Below are 15,112 nucleotides of genomic sequence, written 5' to 3'. Positions count from 1 at the left end.
AAAGGCCGTGGCCGTGGGTGTCAGGAGCTCTGGGAAATTAGGAATTTCCAAGTGACAGGTCATCCATCCTGATCTTGTGAGCTATGCTGGCAGGATTTTGGTACCGAAGAAGGGGAAAACGTGCTTTGGCAGTAGACTGGGACCTGGGGGCCTCCTGCACAGCTCTAACTTCCAATTCCATACACTTTGTATGCATTTGAGAAACAGTTCCTGAGTGGCCAGGACTCACCGGGCCCTGGAGTTAGGAAGGCAATGTCCCTTATCCAATAAAACTTACAAGCCCTAGGGGGGAGTAGCAATAAACACAGATAATTTCAGACAGTGGTAGGTGCTACGAAGAAAATAAAATGAGGATGTCATGGGGTGGCTGGGAGGGCTACTTGTGCTAGGGTCAGGGACAGCCCCTCCGAGGGGACCTTTGAGCTGGGGACCCGAAGGAGCCGGCTTTGGGAAGGTCTGGGAGCAGAGAGCTCTAGGCAGGGGGAGGAATCAGCAAGGCCGAGGGCTCCGACCTGGAAAGAAGGCAGGTGCGGCTGGGGCCCGGGGAGTCCAGGGTAGGCGGCAGGGGGTGGGCGGAGACCAGATGCAGTGGGGCCCTGCTGGCCACCCTGCAAAGTTTGGCTTTTCTCGGGAGTGGGATGGGAGAAGCCAGAGGGGTTCAGGTAGGCTGCGTGAGTTCGGCCCTGTGTCAGAGGTCACTGTGGCTGCTGGAGCTTGCGCAGAAGACCCAAGCGACAGAGACGCCACCGCAGTGCCGCGGTCCGAGCCTGCTTTCTGCTCTACACGGGGACAGGACCCGAGAGCAGCTGATAAACATCCCCGGAGTAGCTCCTTGGACATGAGTGTCCTGAACAGGCAGATCTCCGGGAACCAAGCTGTTCCGCGGTTGCAGGGCGCTGTGCACGCGGCCGCGCAGGGGTCAGGGTTGTCGGCCAGGTTCGGACACCGCCCATGCGGAGGGCTGCACAGCTCGGTCACTTGACCTGAACCCCGGGGCTGCGTGCTCTCGCCGGGCGAACTTCATGGCACTAAGCACCCGGGCCAGTGGCCGCCCTTTTTCCGGGTCCGGTTCAACGTCCCGGCCCCGAGGTCTTCCGCCGGGTTGGCGTCGGTTGGCCCCCTGGCCGCAGCGTCCCGCCGCAACTCCGGGCGCCATTGGTCGGCCCCAGGGGGGCGGAACCGGAACCGGCCGTCGCTGGGGGCGGGGCCTCACGCGGCAGTGGCGGCGGCTGGAGCGGCAGCCGGAGCGGCGGCCGCGGCAGCAGGACTGGGGGTAGCGGCTGCAGCCCGGAGCCCCATGGTGCGGGTCCGCGGCCAGGCGGCAGAAGGAGCCCGAAGCCTGGGCCGTCCCCGCTGACCGCGCGGGCCCGCGCCGCCCGGAGCCGCCGCCGCCCGTCGGGCCCGCAGGGGCACGAGTTGGCCCGCCATGGGGTCCCTGTTCCGGAGCGAGAGCATGTGCCTGGCGCAGCTCTTCCTGCAGTCGGGCACGGCCTACGAGTGCCTGAGCGCCCTGGGCGAGAAGGGCCTGGTCCAGTTTCGAGATGTGAGTGTCGCCCGGAGACTCGGGCCCCCTTTCTGCCAGCGCCCAGTTCGGGCCCCGCCGCTGCCCCTGTTTCCCAGACCGGGAAGCTGAGTCCCCGGCCCCGGGCCGGAGCTGCCGCAGAGCGGGACCGAGCCCAGTGTCCCGCCTTAGTTGGGAACGCTCTGTAAGGGCTTTGGCAACTTCGAATTGTGCCATCAGATGCTTACGCGCCTGCTAAGCAGGAAAACAAATCTGATGAGGCCTCTCGGAGCTCTTCTGGAACTTACGGGGGTGGTGGGGGACAAAGACTGGACAAAATAAGTCAAAGAAGAAAATTGCTTTGAAGAAATTTAAAAGGGGGCCGGTATGAGAGTGGCTTGCCTGGTCGTGGTCAAGGTGGGCTTCTCGGAGGAGGGGACCTTTGGGCCAAGACCTGATGGGAAGGAGCCGGCCCTGGGAAGGTCTGGGCGAAGGCGGTGGCCGGTGAGCCCAGAATCTGACTTGGCAGTGAGCCTGTGTAAGCTCCTGGAGGGAAGGGATCCTTGTCGATTTCGTTCACTGGTGTGGGACTCTTGCCTGGTAGGGAGTGGGAGCTGTCTCACCAACAAGTAGCAATAAACACTTGTTTATGTATCTCTTGTTTATTGTTTGTCTCCACCAGGGACTGCTTACCCCCAAGGGTAAGGGCCTTGCAGACTTGTTCACTCCTGAGTCCTGCAGCCCTTGGCACTTGTGGGCCTTAATGGGCATCTGTTGAGTGAAGCCACAAGCTTTTGTTGAGGGCTTGCTCTGTTCCAGATGCTGGATTTGGTGCTGGGCACTCAGTGGCCAGCAAGGAGGACAAGGTCCCTGTGTTCTGGTTGCTCGCTGCCTGGGAAGAGGCAGATAAACACCCTGATTATGAAGTGGGATCGGGAAGAGCTGGGTGTGGAAGGGAGATTATTAAGCCTGGTACTTACTCATGGAACTGAAATGTCACTTAGGTGGACATTTCCTTTCCTGGGCCACAGCTCTCATCCCCTGGTTGTTTCTCTTCATCTTTTTGCGGGGTGGGGCGTACTTTACTTTGAAGGGGGACACCCTCCCCCAGCTCTGATGTTGGTGATCTTTGGTTGGCACTGTAAGGCAGTCTCGGTCAAGAGAATACCCAGAGGGACAGGTGAGGCTACAGGCCAGGCCCCGATCTGTTCCTGGTTCCTGGAGCCACTGGGGCTCCAGCACCTGGTACCCACTGACCTGGCAGGTGGTGTGTCCAGCTGTGAGTAGCACCTCAGAGGCTCAGGAAACAGTCCCCCCATAAAGGCGCTCCCTCCTCTGGGGCAGGTACACCTGTTCCATCCTGTTAGAGCTCCAGCCAGGAGGTCCGCCCGCTCGAATCTCAGAGGTTTGAACCAGTGCCTTAATCACCACCCAGACTCCAGTTTCGCTGCTGGCCTCGACATTGGGATCCTTTCGAACTGAAAATCAGTGGGGGAGAAAGAGTGCAGTGCATCTCTTCCTGGAAGGAAAGTAAAACCGGAATGCTAAATGATCTCTCATGGGGCGCTGGGTTTTCGGAGCAGGGTGAGAGGGGCCGGGGGTGTCTTGTGCAAGAGCAGCCGCAACACGCCAGTGCAGGACCTTCCATCACACCTGGCATTTCATGCACTTTCCTGGCGTTTTGCTGACTTCGTGTTCGCCTCATGGGGTCCCTGACCTCAGTTTTTTCTGGCTTGCATGGGCTGAATGATTTTCCGCTTTTGAAAAGATAGTCCTGAGGGAAAGGAGGCGGGCCGAGGGTGTCTGCAGGGACAGCCAGTGAGCAGACCTGGAGGAGAGGTTATTCAGCGAGCCCCTCTCTCGATGCCAGTCTGCCACCGGCCGTCCCTCAGCCGCCACAGTGGGGACTAGGGTGCAGATCAGTGAAAACTGCGCCGGACACCCCTGCCCAGCCTCTGGCTTTCCTGGGTTAAATGTTAGGCTTCAAGTGAAGCTACTTCCTGTCACTGGCCCCGAACGAGGGTGATGTCTCCTCCCTAAAAAGGAAAGAGAAATAAAACTTTGTAAAAGAAACTGCCTACCAGGAGGAAGCAGTGAATCCACACCTAAGGTGGGGGCGCTAGCTTTCCCGGCCCCCCCACGTCGGTGGCGTGGCCGCAGACACCTGCCTCTCCGTAAGGGTTCTGTTTGGAGAGCCACGGTCCACTCAGACTTACCGTGTTTGATAGGGAAGGAAAATGGGAATGGAGACGGGGCGTCACTCGTGACGGGTTTTGACGCCTGGGCTTCCCCGTCACCTGCTCAGCTTGGTGGGAACAGATGTATGTGCCCTGGAGCATTAGGAACCGGAAAGTGGTCACTTTAGACAAGTGTGAGCTCCAGAAATGAATGTGACTGTGACAGACAGAAGTGAAATTACAGGGTTTTTTTTTTTAAATCCTTCTTGTGGTTAATTCTTTTAAAAAGAATTCAAAAGACTGAACAAGAACTGTACCTTTGGGCCCTGACCGCTGTGGCTCAGTGGATTGAGTGCCACCCTGCGAACCAAAGGGTAGCAGGTTCGATTCCCAGTCAGGGCACATGCCTGGGTTGCAGGCCGGGTTCCCAGCAGGGGACAGGTGAGAGGCACATTGATGTTTTTCTCCATCTCTTTCTCCTTCTCTTCCCCTCTCTCTAAAAATAAATAACATAAAATATTTAAAAAGGAAAGAAATATATGCGGAAAAAATATATACTGGGGAAATTTGGAAAATATAACAATAAGATAATAACTTCTCTGATTCCAATACTTAGAAATAAACTTTTCAGTTAATATTGGCCAAACGTGAATTTTTAAGTACTATTTTTAAATGTACATACATATTTATGTAATTGGAACCACACCAAAAATATCTTTAATCTTTTTTTTAGACACAAATCATGAATCATTTCTCGATTTTATTAAATATTCTTTCACACTGTTGCTTATGGGTTTGAGCTTGGTGTGCGAAGTCAGGCTGAGGGTGTGTGGGCTGCCTGCGTCCCCGCAGGAGACACTCTGGCCACTCGTCCCACTCCCACCCCGACCCCCAGGAGCGTTGCGAAGCCAGTCCCAGGTGTGTGCTTTCATTTACAGATTGTTTCAGAAAGTATCTCTCGAAGGTAAGGTCACTTCAAAGCTGTAACCATAATACCATTATCACACCTAACATTTTAAAGTAATTTCTTAATAAAATCAAATGCCTTAGTCACTTAAAACGTCATTTTTAATGAGGGCACAATAGCCCTGGCTGGCTGTGCCGAAAGCCAAAGTCCCTGGTCGGGGCGTGTTCGGGAGGCAACTGGCAGATGTTGTTTCTCTCTCCCTTCCGCTCTAAAACCAATGAATGTGTCTTCAGTGGGGGATTAACAACAGTTAGAGTTAAGAAAAGTGCATAAGTTACATGACTCATATTTGTTGTACAACTTCACTGGCGTCTGTAATAAAACCCAGTCGTTTCAGCCGCGAAGTTCCCTGACTTTGAGAAAACTGACTGGGCTGTGTGTCCGTCGCCCTGGCCGACCCCCCTGTTCCTGGACAGTGGGCCCCCCTGTTCCCCCAGCCCCAGGCAGCCGCTTGCCTCCAGGTAGCCTGCAAGTCTGCCTCTCCTGGACCTGCTCCTAGAAACGGAACCACACCCGGTGCCCCTTTCTGCCTGCCTCTGTCGCCGAGCGCGTCCGTGGGTCCTCCTGAGTGTCACCACAGGGTGCTCTGTGGTGTAAGGACAGCATGCAATTTCCTGCATCCGTGTCCTTGTAATGGGCTTCTCTCTGTTCCCAAGATCCATGTCTTCCAGACAAACCCGTGTCCGTCTTTGTCATCTTTCTTGAGGCTAAATCTCTCGGTGGAATGACTCTGGGCCGTAGGGGACCTCTCGGGTGTCTAGGTAGCCGTTGCCGAGTGGCCCTCTGGGCGGGCAGTGTTGGTTTGTGCTCCCGCAGACCCTCTCCAGTAATACTTTGTTTTTTAAATCAGTTCATTTTTTTTTTTAGTTTCAGAGTGTTCCAAGAAACTTTTCTATTCTTTTTTTCAGCTCAACCAGAATGTAAGTTCTTTCCAAAGAAAATTTGTCGGCGAGGTGAAGAGGTGCGAAGAGCTGGAGCGGATACTGGGTGAGTTTATTTTCATAACCTCAATCATCGTTTTTATACGAGCAAACCCTGCTCCCTTGAGAAAAACTAGAAAATGCAGATTAAACAGAAAAGAAGAAAGAAACTGCCCGTGTTCTCACTCTTCAGAGGCAAACACTGTTAACCTGGGTTTATGTTGCTTTTCTATGCCTTTTACTGCTCTCCTGTGGAGGGAGGGATTCACGTCCGGGTCTGCCAGGTGACTCTGTCACGGGCACTGGCATCTTTTCACGGCAGGGAGCCACTGACCCGTCAGCATTTCCATTGGCTGCAGGCCATGCGTTGCACGAACGTGCCGTCATGCATGCGTCCGATGCCTTGTAGTTAAGTGTAACTTAAAAACAGAGTGTACACGTTCACGTGTGACTTAACCATTCTACCAGTGCACACAGGAGGTGGAAAGCGGCAGGCGGGCTGGTCGACAGTCATTCCTCGACCTAAGGTTCCCGTTGAGAAGGTGTAAGATCGTGGTTTCCCGACTGTCGGCCCCTGAGGCCCCGTAGCAGCTGGAGCCGCCACATTACCTGCGTGCGCTTCACCGTCCAGGGCGGAAGGAGCCGGCAGCAGTTCAGGCTCCGAGGTTCCACTGGGATGGGGGTGAACATGATCTCCGACCACGGCCGGAGAACAACACTTGTTCAGAGAAGGATGGACAGGAAAACGTGGGGACGAGAGAGTTGGGGGGTGCAGACCGTGGCTTTTCGTTCTAGTGGCCGATGATGATTGCGGAGTTTACGTTTCTTAACTGGGGATTTTCAAGACAGACGTGATCTTTGAGTCACCTCTCGCCGCTTCCTGTGTCTGAGGGCTGCTTGCAGGGGCAGTTGAGCGGGACAGAGCAGCCCTCTCCGGCCACCTCCGTCTCACAGTGCAGGTGGACTGTCGCTAAAACTCCGTGGCCCACTGCCGAGCGTGTGTTTTTGCCAGTCTGACAAAAATAGGCACAATTTTGATTCATTCACACAGGATGGCTGTTGTTGTGTTGGCTGCTGTCGTTTTTTTATTTGACAGTTTTAAGGGAAAAGGGGTCAGTGCCCCTGACTGAGTACCCAGGTATCGTGTGTTTTGAACATCCTTGGGGTGCGCGGGGGGCGAGTCTCCGTGACACAGTGACATCGTGTTCCTGGCTTTGCCGCCCGGTGTGGGTTGTTGGACAGGCCACGTGTTCGGAACCAGGTTTTTAAAGGCAGGGAGAGAGGCTGACACACTAGCCGTGTCCAGGACTTCCTGAGCGTAGACTTGTTTCAGAGAGGAGGCAGGTTTGGGGAGAAAAGGGCTCTCGAGTGTAGGTGTCAGTGTGTGCAGGCGGCGTGCGTCCGTGTCCACCCTGTGCCTCCCCCGCTGTCTCGTTGGTACGGCAGCCTCGCCTTTCTCTTGCTTTTGCTTTTTCTTTTTTATTTCGAGGCAAAAAATTTATGTGACCCGAGGAGAAACCAGAGTTTCTTTTTTTAAATGAAGTTAGTAATACGTCTCCAAAATACCATATCTGGCGATGACTGTTACCAGGTATCATAAATAAGTATATTATATTTATTTGGTAAATAAATATGATAGTTATCAAAATATCATATCCGGTGATGACTTTACCAGGGAAAAAGCACTTCACGGAATTGGAAATTTTAATCAAAAAATTTCATCTTGGCTGGTTCCCTGTTGGCTTGGCGACCCCGGGTTTCAAGGGCAGGAGGGAAGCTGCGTGGAAGCATCACACTCGTGGGTGCCGACCGGAGTGCCTGGCTTTCCGCCGTGTCTCGGGTCGCGCGGAGGCTGTGACTGTCCCGGTGGGCACTCCCGTCCTCCTGCGGCATCTGCTGTCCCGGGTGGTGTCACCAGACCAAGCGGCTTTGTTCGCCTGTGCGCGTCGAAGCCCCACCAAACACAAGCAGGACTTTGCAGCCCAGGAAGGAAAGGCTGTTTCAGGCAGCGGCACTGAACCCGGGGGCCCGGTTGAGCCGGTGTGCCAAAACCTGGCTCCCCGATGACGTCCGGGGGATGCGTTGTGTCGGGGCTGCGGGAGGCGGGTGTGCTCGGCCGCGGGGTCCTGGTCTTGGTGGAGTGGGGGGCGTCAGGGGAGGGGTGGTCAGGCGGGTTCCCAAGGGTGTGGTCGGTGGGCTGGGTGTCCTGGGCCTGGAGCCCCACCAGCCGAGGCCCAAATGGTGTCTGGAGTGTGACCAAAACGCCGTCTGTGTGGTCAGCAGTCCCAAGGCCTCGTTCTGAAGGCAGGTCACTGCCGACCGCCATCTGACGTCCTCAGTGTATGGTGATGAAGTGGGGGTGGATGGATGGGGAGACAGGGTCACGCCGAGGAAGCGGGGCTTCTGCGCAGTCGCGGTGGGGACGATGGCAGCTCTGTCCCTGGGCTGCTCCGGCTCGGCCACGTGTGTCCTGCACCTGCTCTTCCTTCTGCACCTGCAGACACCGCTGCGGCCCCAGGGCCCTTCAGCTCAAGTGTCAGAATGGAGAGAAAGGGGGGAGTGTCGGGGTGCGTTCCCCAGGTCCCGTTTCTGGTGTCACCGCCTGCTGCTCTGTCTGGGCAGCGTCGTCTTTGGAGAGGAGGCCGCCGCGGGCGACCTGTGGGTCTGTCGACACAAGCAGGGGTTTTGGCGCCTTTGGACGTTCCCCTGCGGGTGGCCCAGGAGAAGTGGGCTGTGCAAGTGCAGGCCGGCGCGTCCCTTACTCTGCTGTGACCTGACTGTGTGCCTCTGGTCTCCGCAGCGTACCTGGTCCAGGAGATCCAGAGAGCGGATATCCCGCTTCCGGAGGGAGAGGCCAGTCCTCCCGCGCCGCCTCTAAAGCAGGTTCTGGAAATGCAGGTAACTCTCAGAGTCGGCTTATTTACTCACCTCATGTTGCTTCTCTGTCTGTCTTCTCAAAACCGTGGAATGCCAACGCAAGAGCCCTGTGCTGGCAGACCGCCTGTGACATACTTTCCCCGAACCCAGCTTTGTTTTAAAACACGAGGCGCACGCTCCCTTTCCTGGGGTGTTTGACGCGGGCTAAGGAGAGCCGGCTCGTGAGGCCTGCTTCCCGGGCAGGGGCGTCCTGCGTGGGCGGCCGGGGCTCCTCCAGGCCGCAGCACGCCTCCCCCGGCGAGTCATCGAGGCTCGGGCCTGTCCCCACTTCCCGGAGCCTCCCCTCTCGTGTTCAGAAGCCAGCAGGAGGCAAGGGTCGTTCCAGGTGGGCAGCCCACGGAATTCCTTCTGCTGGAGTTGAGTATCTCAGGTGCTGGGGACACAGCGTTCCCCTGTGAGGACACTCGCACCCGTGACATGAGTGACCCCTGAGGTTTAGTCCGGTCACCTGATCAAGTATCACCCTGGCTGGAGCCGAGAGCTCCTGACAGCCCCTCTCCAAGGGTCGCTACTGTGTGACTCAGGCCACCCCGCTGCTGGCCACCCCGTGGGTCCCCTAGGAGGTCGCCACTGTATATTTGGTGCGCATGTGGACCCGAGGGAAGTCCTACAGCCAGACCCGTGGAAGGCGGTTGCCCGGGTTGGCCTGTGCGCAGGGCGGTGGGGATATGACTCCGAGCGCCGCGGTCACTGGCTGTTTGTGGTTTGGAGCACAGTCACGCGTATGGCGTGTCTCCGGACTTGTCGGAGTGCACGTGTTCCCTGAGCCAGGCGTCTGCTTCTCAGATTTCTGCCTCTGTTGTTTTTCTGTTTAAGCGCTGTTAAGAATTTTTGTGCCCAATTTGTTGTCAGTGTGGCTGTGTGGAAACGTAAGCTAGAGACAGTAGTACCTGTGTTTATAACAGGGGACCTGAACCTGTGTCTGCACTGTGAGTGGAAGGGCAGGCAGCCCCAAAACAGGAGACTCGTGATGTGGGGGAGAGGCCAGGCGGGCTCGGGGGGCACAGCACGCCAGAGGCGTCCGCATCCGCGTCAGTGCAGCCCGGTGGGGAGGCCTGGCCTTCTTGCGCATTGCACCCGGCACCCCCGCAGTCACCCGCCCTCACGCGGAGCAGCAGACGGTGGGCTTTAGAGCCTGTTGCGTTCCCTGTCCCCGCTGCGGTACAGTCTGGCCGCCTCAGAGCCGCGACCGGAGGCCGTCAGACCAGGCTCGGGCTCCAGGCACTGCCGTCTCGTTTCAGGAGCAGCTGCAGAAGCTGGAGGTGGAGCTGCGCGAGGTCACGAAGAACAAGGAGAAGCTGAGGAAGAACTTGCTGGAGCTGATCGAGTACACCCACATGCTGAGGGTGACCAGGACCTTCGTGAGACGGAACGTGGAGGTACGGGCGGCCCGGCCCGCCCTCTGCCTCGGGAGTCCCCTCCCATCGGGCCCGGGTTTGCTCTCAGGTCCTGGCGATGTGCTGCGGGTGCCCCGAGGGGCTTGGTCGTGGCCGGGTTTTCAGCCGGAGGGCCAGACAGGCGCAGGGCTCCATCTTTCCCTGCGTCGGCTGTTTTTAGCCGTGACAGCGCATCCTCTTGGTGAAATGCTGTAGTTTGCAATTGAAGAAAATCTTTTTATGATCATGAGAAAAAAATTGAACAGAAGAAGTTCAATTCTAAAATTGCTCTTATTTCCAAATTGCTAAGAGTAAAGGAGGTAGAAAAGAATCTAGTTTATGAGAACAGAGAACAGCCTGCGTGGTGTCTCTGCATTCACCGGAGCATCAAGGGGACGTCTCTTCCAAACTTAGTTTCGTGTCCAAAAATTACCTTGGATTAATGGGACGACAGAGATTGTAACTCTACTTTAAGAAATTTATTTATTTATTTATTTATTTTTAGGCAGGGAGAAAGAGAGGGAGAGAAACGTCAGCGTGTGGTTGCCTCTCACCCGTCCCCTCCTGGGGACCTGGCCCACAACCCAGGCGTGTGCCTTGACTGGGAATCGAACCGGTGACCCTTTGGTTCTCGGGCCAGCTCTCAATCCACTGAGCCACACCAGCCAGGGCTATGACTCTGCTTTTATGTAAACTTCTGCCAGTAGCTCACAGATTCAGAAGTAACCGTCCTCCTCCTTGATCAGTGCTGAGTGTCGCGTCTGGGTCGCCCAGGGGCCTGAGCACCCAGGCCTGAGTAGGTGGTGACGGCCCCACACACTTGTTGGGAAATGTGACGCGCACACTCATATCTCCCGGGACACACGTGGTTTCCTCTCTTGTTGCAGTTTGAACCCACTTACGAGGAATTCCCCACCTTGGACAGTGACTCCTTGTTGGACTACAGCTCCATGCAGAGGCTGGGAGCGAAGCTGGGGTAGGTGACGCCTGGGCGTTGGGGGCAGGCACGCTCTGCAGGGTGGGTGCGGGGGCACCTTCGGAAGCCTGGGCTCGAATGGGAGAAGGTGGCGCTTGTTGAAGAAAACACGTATGTCTGGACCTGCCGCGGCGAAGGCCCTGCCTGGAGAAGGGCCCGCTGCGGTGAACTTCCAGCCGCCAGTGAGTGTGACGGGTGCTGCTTCTCCGGGCACAGTGAGCTGGGGAGAAGGACGCCTGTGCTGGTGTGACTCCAGGGACCCTGGGCCACCTGCTCCCTGCAGCGGCAGGGCCTGCTCTGCATGGTGGGGATGCGGGCTGAACTGAGTCGGTTCATTCGTGAACCAGATTCGAAGGGTCTCTTATTCCTCCAGAGAGAGGACTTCTATTTTGTTAGGTGTCTGAGAGCCCACTACCAGCCTGGAGTCATTTTACATTCCTTCCTCTGAGAGGCTTGTTTTTATTTGTTTTTATACTGTGCATTTAATGAGAATTTGAGCCCCAAGCCTGAGTAAATTCTAACCCGTGGTTGTAAGTTCTCCACAAAGACTTCTCCCCGTCCAGAGTGGAAGGTGTCCTTGTAGGCCCCTTTGCGAGGTGGAATTTCTTCTCATCCCTCCGTGCACTGAAGGTGTAGCCCCTGGGGGGTCCCAGCCCCCGAGGGGAGAGTGTGAGGGGTCAGTGTCTTCTCCCTGGGCAGACCCATCTCCCACGCTGGCTGGAAGCTCCAGGCCAGTGTGAGGCTTCGGGGCGGCCACGAGGTGCCATCGCTTTGATTGCTAAGAATTTCTCTAATCCGAGGCTCAGCTCAACATTGGAAAGGATGTTTCAAAAGCTCTTGGTCCAGCATTTCAGACACTTGGCGATTGGAGGGCCTTCCGCACCGCGTTGTCCAAAATGAGTCTTCATTGCGTCCCGAATGGGTTTGATAGGACCCGCTGCTCTCCGCTGACCACCGCCTGCCGGTCTGTGTTGTCTCACAGCTTTGTGTCCGGCCTGATCAACCAAGGCAAAGTGGAAGCGTTTGAGAGGATGCTGTGGAGGGCCTGCAAAGGGTACACCATCGTGACCTGCGCGGAGCTGGACGAGCCCCTCGAGGACCCCGAGACGGTGAGTGTCGCGGCCCCACGCACAGCGCAGGCCCAGCACGGAGGGCGAGCGCTGGCCTGGCGCCCGGTCCTTGGGTCCCGGGTGTGGTCCCGATCGGGACTCCCCCTCCCCGGGCTGCCACAGCCCGGCGCGAGGCCGCCGTGGATATGTTGCCGCCTGCCGGCTGCTGCCCAGCGTCCACTGGCTGTCCCGGCCCCGTCTTCCATGGCAGAGGAGTCAGGGATCTAGGGTGGACCCGCCCTGTGGGCTCCCTGGCCCCAGCTCCTGGCGCCCCTTCTTTCTGGGGTATTTCTTAACTTCTCCTTAACTTTTATGACCTTGACATTTCAAACTAGTCCGGGCCCGTTGTTTCGGAAGCTTTCCCGTCGCTCAGTTTGGGTTTGTCCTGCCTGTTCTCATGATGGGGTTCAGGTCAGTGTCTTTGGCAGGCAGGACGCAGAGATGACACACCCCATCGTTCGGTCCTGAGTTTTCCACGTTCCTCTGACCACTCAGCCTGGCTCCAGGGCCCTCGGTCGGCCTCAGGGACGGCTCCATCAGTGATGTGCTTGGTGTCACCTGTCGTGTGACCGCGTCAGTCATATCCTCCTCGGGCCCTGGCAGCGTCCTCTCTGCCCCCCCCACCTCTGTCCTTGCCTTCGGGACCCCACGGCCCTGCTTTGCTGAGGCTCCCCAGCCTGCTCCCGGCCCCCGGGCCCTAGGGCTCCGGTCTCGGACTGCCCCCTCCTCTCTCTGCCCACAGGGTCCCCTGTCGTTCCATGGCTCTAAATGCCATCCCCCGGGTCTAGCTGGGGCCTCTCCCCCAAGCACCACACTGGTGTTTATATCTTCTGATTTTCTACCTCATGCCTCGAACTGACCTTTCCCGGTCTCTGCCCCCAGCCCGCCCTTCCAGGCCTGCCCAGCCCACTGGGTGGCAGCTCTGTCCGCGGACCCCTCAGGGCCAAAGCCGGGGGGTCACTCTGGGCCCTCGTCTTCCTCTTCTCCTTCCCCTGTGCCTAGTCCACGATGGCCTGTCCCTTAAACAGTAGGAGACTCTGGCCCCCGTCACCTCCACCTGCCCCAGGACCTGAGCCCGTGGACCTGACACGCTTCCATTTTGCAGGAGCCTCCGTCCGCCCACTGAGATCCCCCGCTCCCGGCCCCCGGGGTGTCCTGGGCAGCTGTAGTCCGGTCACTGCTGTCCCCCAGGTGCCGCCTCCCTCCCAGCGGGAGACTCAAAGCCTGGGTCCCGCCTTCCCACTCTGTCCCAACCCTGCCCTGCCCTGTCATTTCCTCGATTGTGTCCCCCTTTACTCCCCCTTTGCTCCAGGGGTCTTGTCCCTCTGCCCTGTGGGTGCCCCTCCCACTGCTGTCCTCCGGTCACATGTCCCTTCCCGGGGAGGCGTCCCTGCTCACCCCGTTGGAGTCCCAGCCTCCCTCCCGCCGCTCTCTCTCCTTTGTCGCACTCTCCTGCACTGGACACGGATGTATCCTCTGCGTCTCTTCCCTCCGGCTGGAATGCGGGCCCCTCCCCCACCCAGTCAGGGAGCTCGGTCCGTTCAGTTCCTGGCCCCGGAGCAGCGCCTGGCAGACAGAGCCCTGTTCCGGCCTCGTCGTGGGGCGTCTGTCAGTACCGTCCGACCTTGTCGTTCGTGGTCGTTGTGCTCCGTGAATTCTCTGCAATCGCCGAGCCGCCGCTCCCGGGGGCAGCGGCGAGGTGCCCGCCAGCCTCTGGTCCCAGCGTTTCGTCCAGCAGGCAACACGGACTTTGTTTCTGTGTTTCTTTGTGAAGGCGCCTTAGTGAGTAGCTGCTGTTGGTTCATTAACCTGGGTCTCGGCCAACAGCACCGTCACTCACGCACAGAGGAAGCTTATCTGCCCTCCCTGCACTCAGGGACGCGGCCAGTGCTTGATTACTGCGCTGGGGGCCGATTCAGCAGCCCCGTCGCCAAGTAAAAGCACAAGTGTGTGCAAACCTTGCACCAGATGCATCTTGATAAGGACATTTTTTTACAGTTTGAGTTGAGAAAGAAAGTCACCTTGTCCACTCGAGTGGTGGGTGACTCACGAGTTTTGTCGCTCTGCACGTCTGCCAGTGACCAAAAACCCCACATTATGAGTGTCAGTTTGGTTCGGTTTACTAGGAGCGGTGGTGGCCGTGACCTTGCTGTCGTGGGACCCACGGTGCCGAGGGCTGGCGGTGTTGGCTGGCAGACAAACCGAAGCGGTGACCGAGTTTGCACTACCAGCAGAGCCCTGATGGCCGTGGCCACGGAAGTGACTGTTGTCCTGCTCACTCCACAGGGAGAAGTCATGAAATGGCATGTGTTCCTAATATCCTTCTGGGGAGAGCAGATTGGCCACAAGGTGAAGAAGATATGTGATTGGTAAGAAGCAGCGGCGCTCGCTTCCTGTTTTTCTGTGTCCTGGAGGCTCTGGTTCTCCCGGTGTGTGCCTCTGTCGGGCGGGGGGTGGGCAACGCGGGGGCTTGGGTCTGCCGGGTTTCCTCCAGAGACCTCTTCGCCGTCACCCCGTGTTTTTAAGAGTTTCATTCTCTCTCTTGCCAGGACAGCACTTAAAATAACTTAAAAGTAGAGATCATGTTAATAACATTCTCAGATTTGGGGTTTTGTTGTTTTATGTTTTTTTGGAATCAAGACTTAAGATGCATTGGAAAAAGAATCAAATTATAGTATCTTGTGCCTTCCTGTTGCTCTTAGCTGCATGGAGACTTAGTGGGGTCGTGGTTTCTCTCCAACCCCGGGCGACTTTCTCCCGTGTATCAGGGGGAGGGCGTGATGGGGGATGGCATGAGGGCACCGGGTCTCGGTGTCCTCAGTGGTGAAAATGGAGGGGGCGCAGCTCACAGGGTGGGGACACTGGTGAAGGGCTGGGGCAGGTGGGGAGGATGTCAGAGCAGGGACCTGCCCGTGACTTACTCTTGTCAACAACCGCAAAGCCAAACAAACATGCACAAGAAGGCGCTTCGCTTTCTCATCTGCGGGGACACCGTAGGTGGCTGCCTCGTTTCGTGGGGGTGAGGATGGGGCTCGGCTTTGTTTTTGATCCCGTGTCCTGGAGTTTGATGCCCAGTTGCCGGGCTGGGGAAGGCATTCAGGTGTCGCGTGGGCCAAATGGTGGTGGTTTTACAGTCAGCCACTTGCTGA

General features: G+C 57.3%; 1 protein-coding gene across 1 annotated transcript in view; it reads left to right on the top strand.

Annotated features, from left to right (window-relative positions):
- Positions 1-1,213: 1,213 nt before the first annotated feature.
- The window catches only part of ATP6V0A2 (ATPase H+ transporting V0 subunit a2), a 29,392-nt gene continuing 15,493 nt past the window's right edge, over positions 1,214-15,112 (top strand). Inside the window, exons 1-7 of the mRNA XM_037160915.2 lie at positions 1,214-1,543; positions 5,554-5,632; positions 8,366-8,463; positions 9,744-9,881; positions 10,766-10,854; positions 11,837-11,963; positions 14,250-14,332. Of these exons, the coding sequence (XP_037016810.2) occupies positions 1,427-1,543; positions 5,554-5,632; positions 8,366-8,463; positions 9,744-9,881; positions 10,766-10,854; positions 11,837-11,963; positions 14,250-14,332 (731 nt within the window). The 5' untranslated portion in view covers positions 1,214-1,426. The remainder of the gene's footprint in view (positions 1,544-5,553; positions 5,633-8,365; positions 8,464-9,743; positions 9,882-10,765; positions 10,855-11,836; positions 11,964-14,249; positions 14,333-15,112) is intronic.

This window comes from Artibeus jamaicensis, unplaced genomic scaffold (assembly GCF_021234435.1).
Source record: "Artibeus jamaicensis isolate MK-2021 breed Jamaican fruit bat unplaced genomic scaffold, CSHL_Jam_final contig_525, whole genome shotgun sequence".
NCBI classification, from domain to species: domain Eukaryota; kingdom Metazoa; phylum Chordata; class Mammalia; order Chiroptera; family Phyllostomidae; genus Artibeus; species Artibeus jamaicensis.
This window is presented reverse-complemented; position numbering and strand designations above follow the sequence as displayed.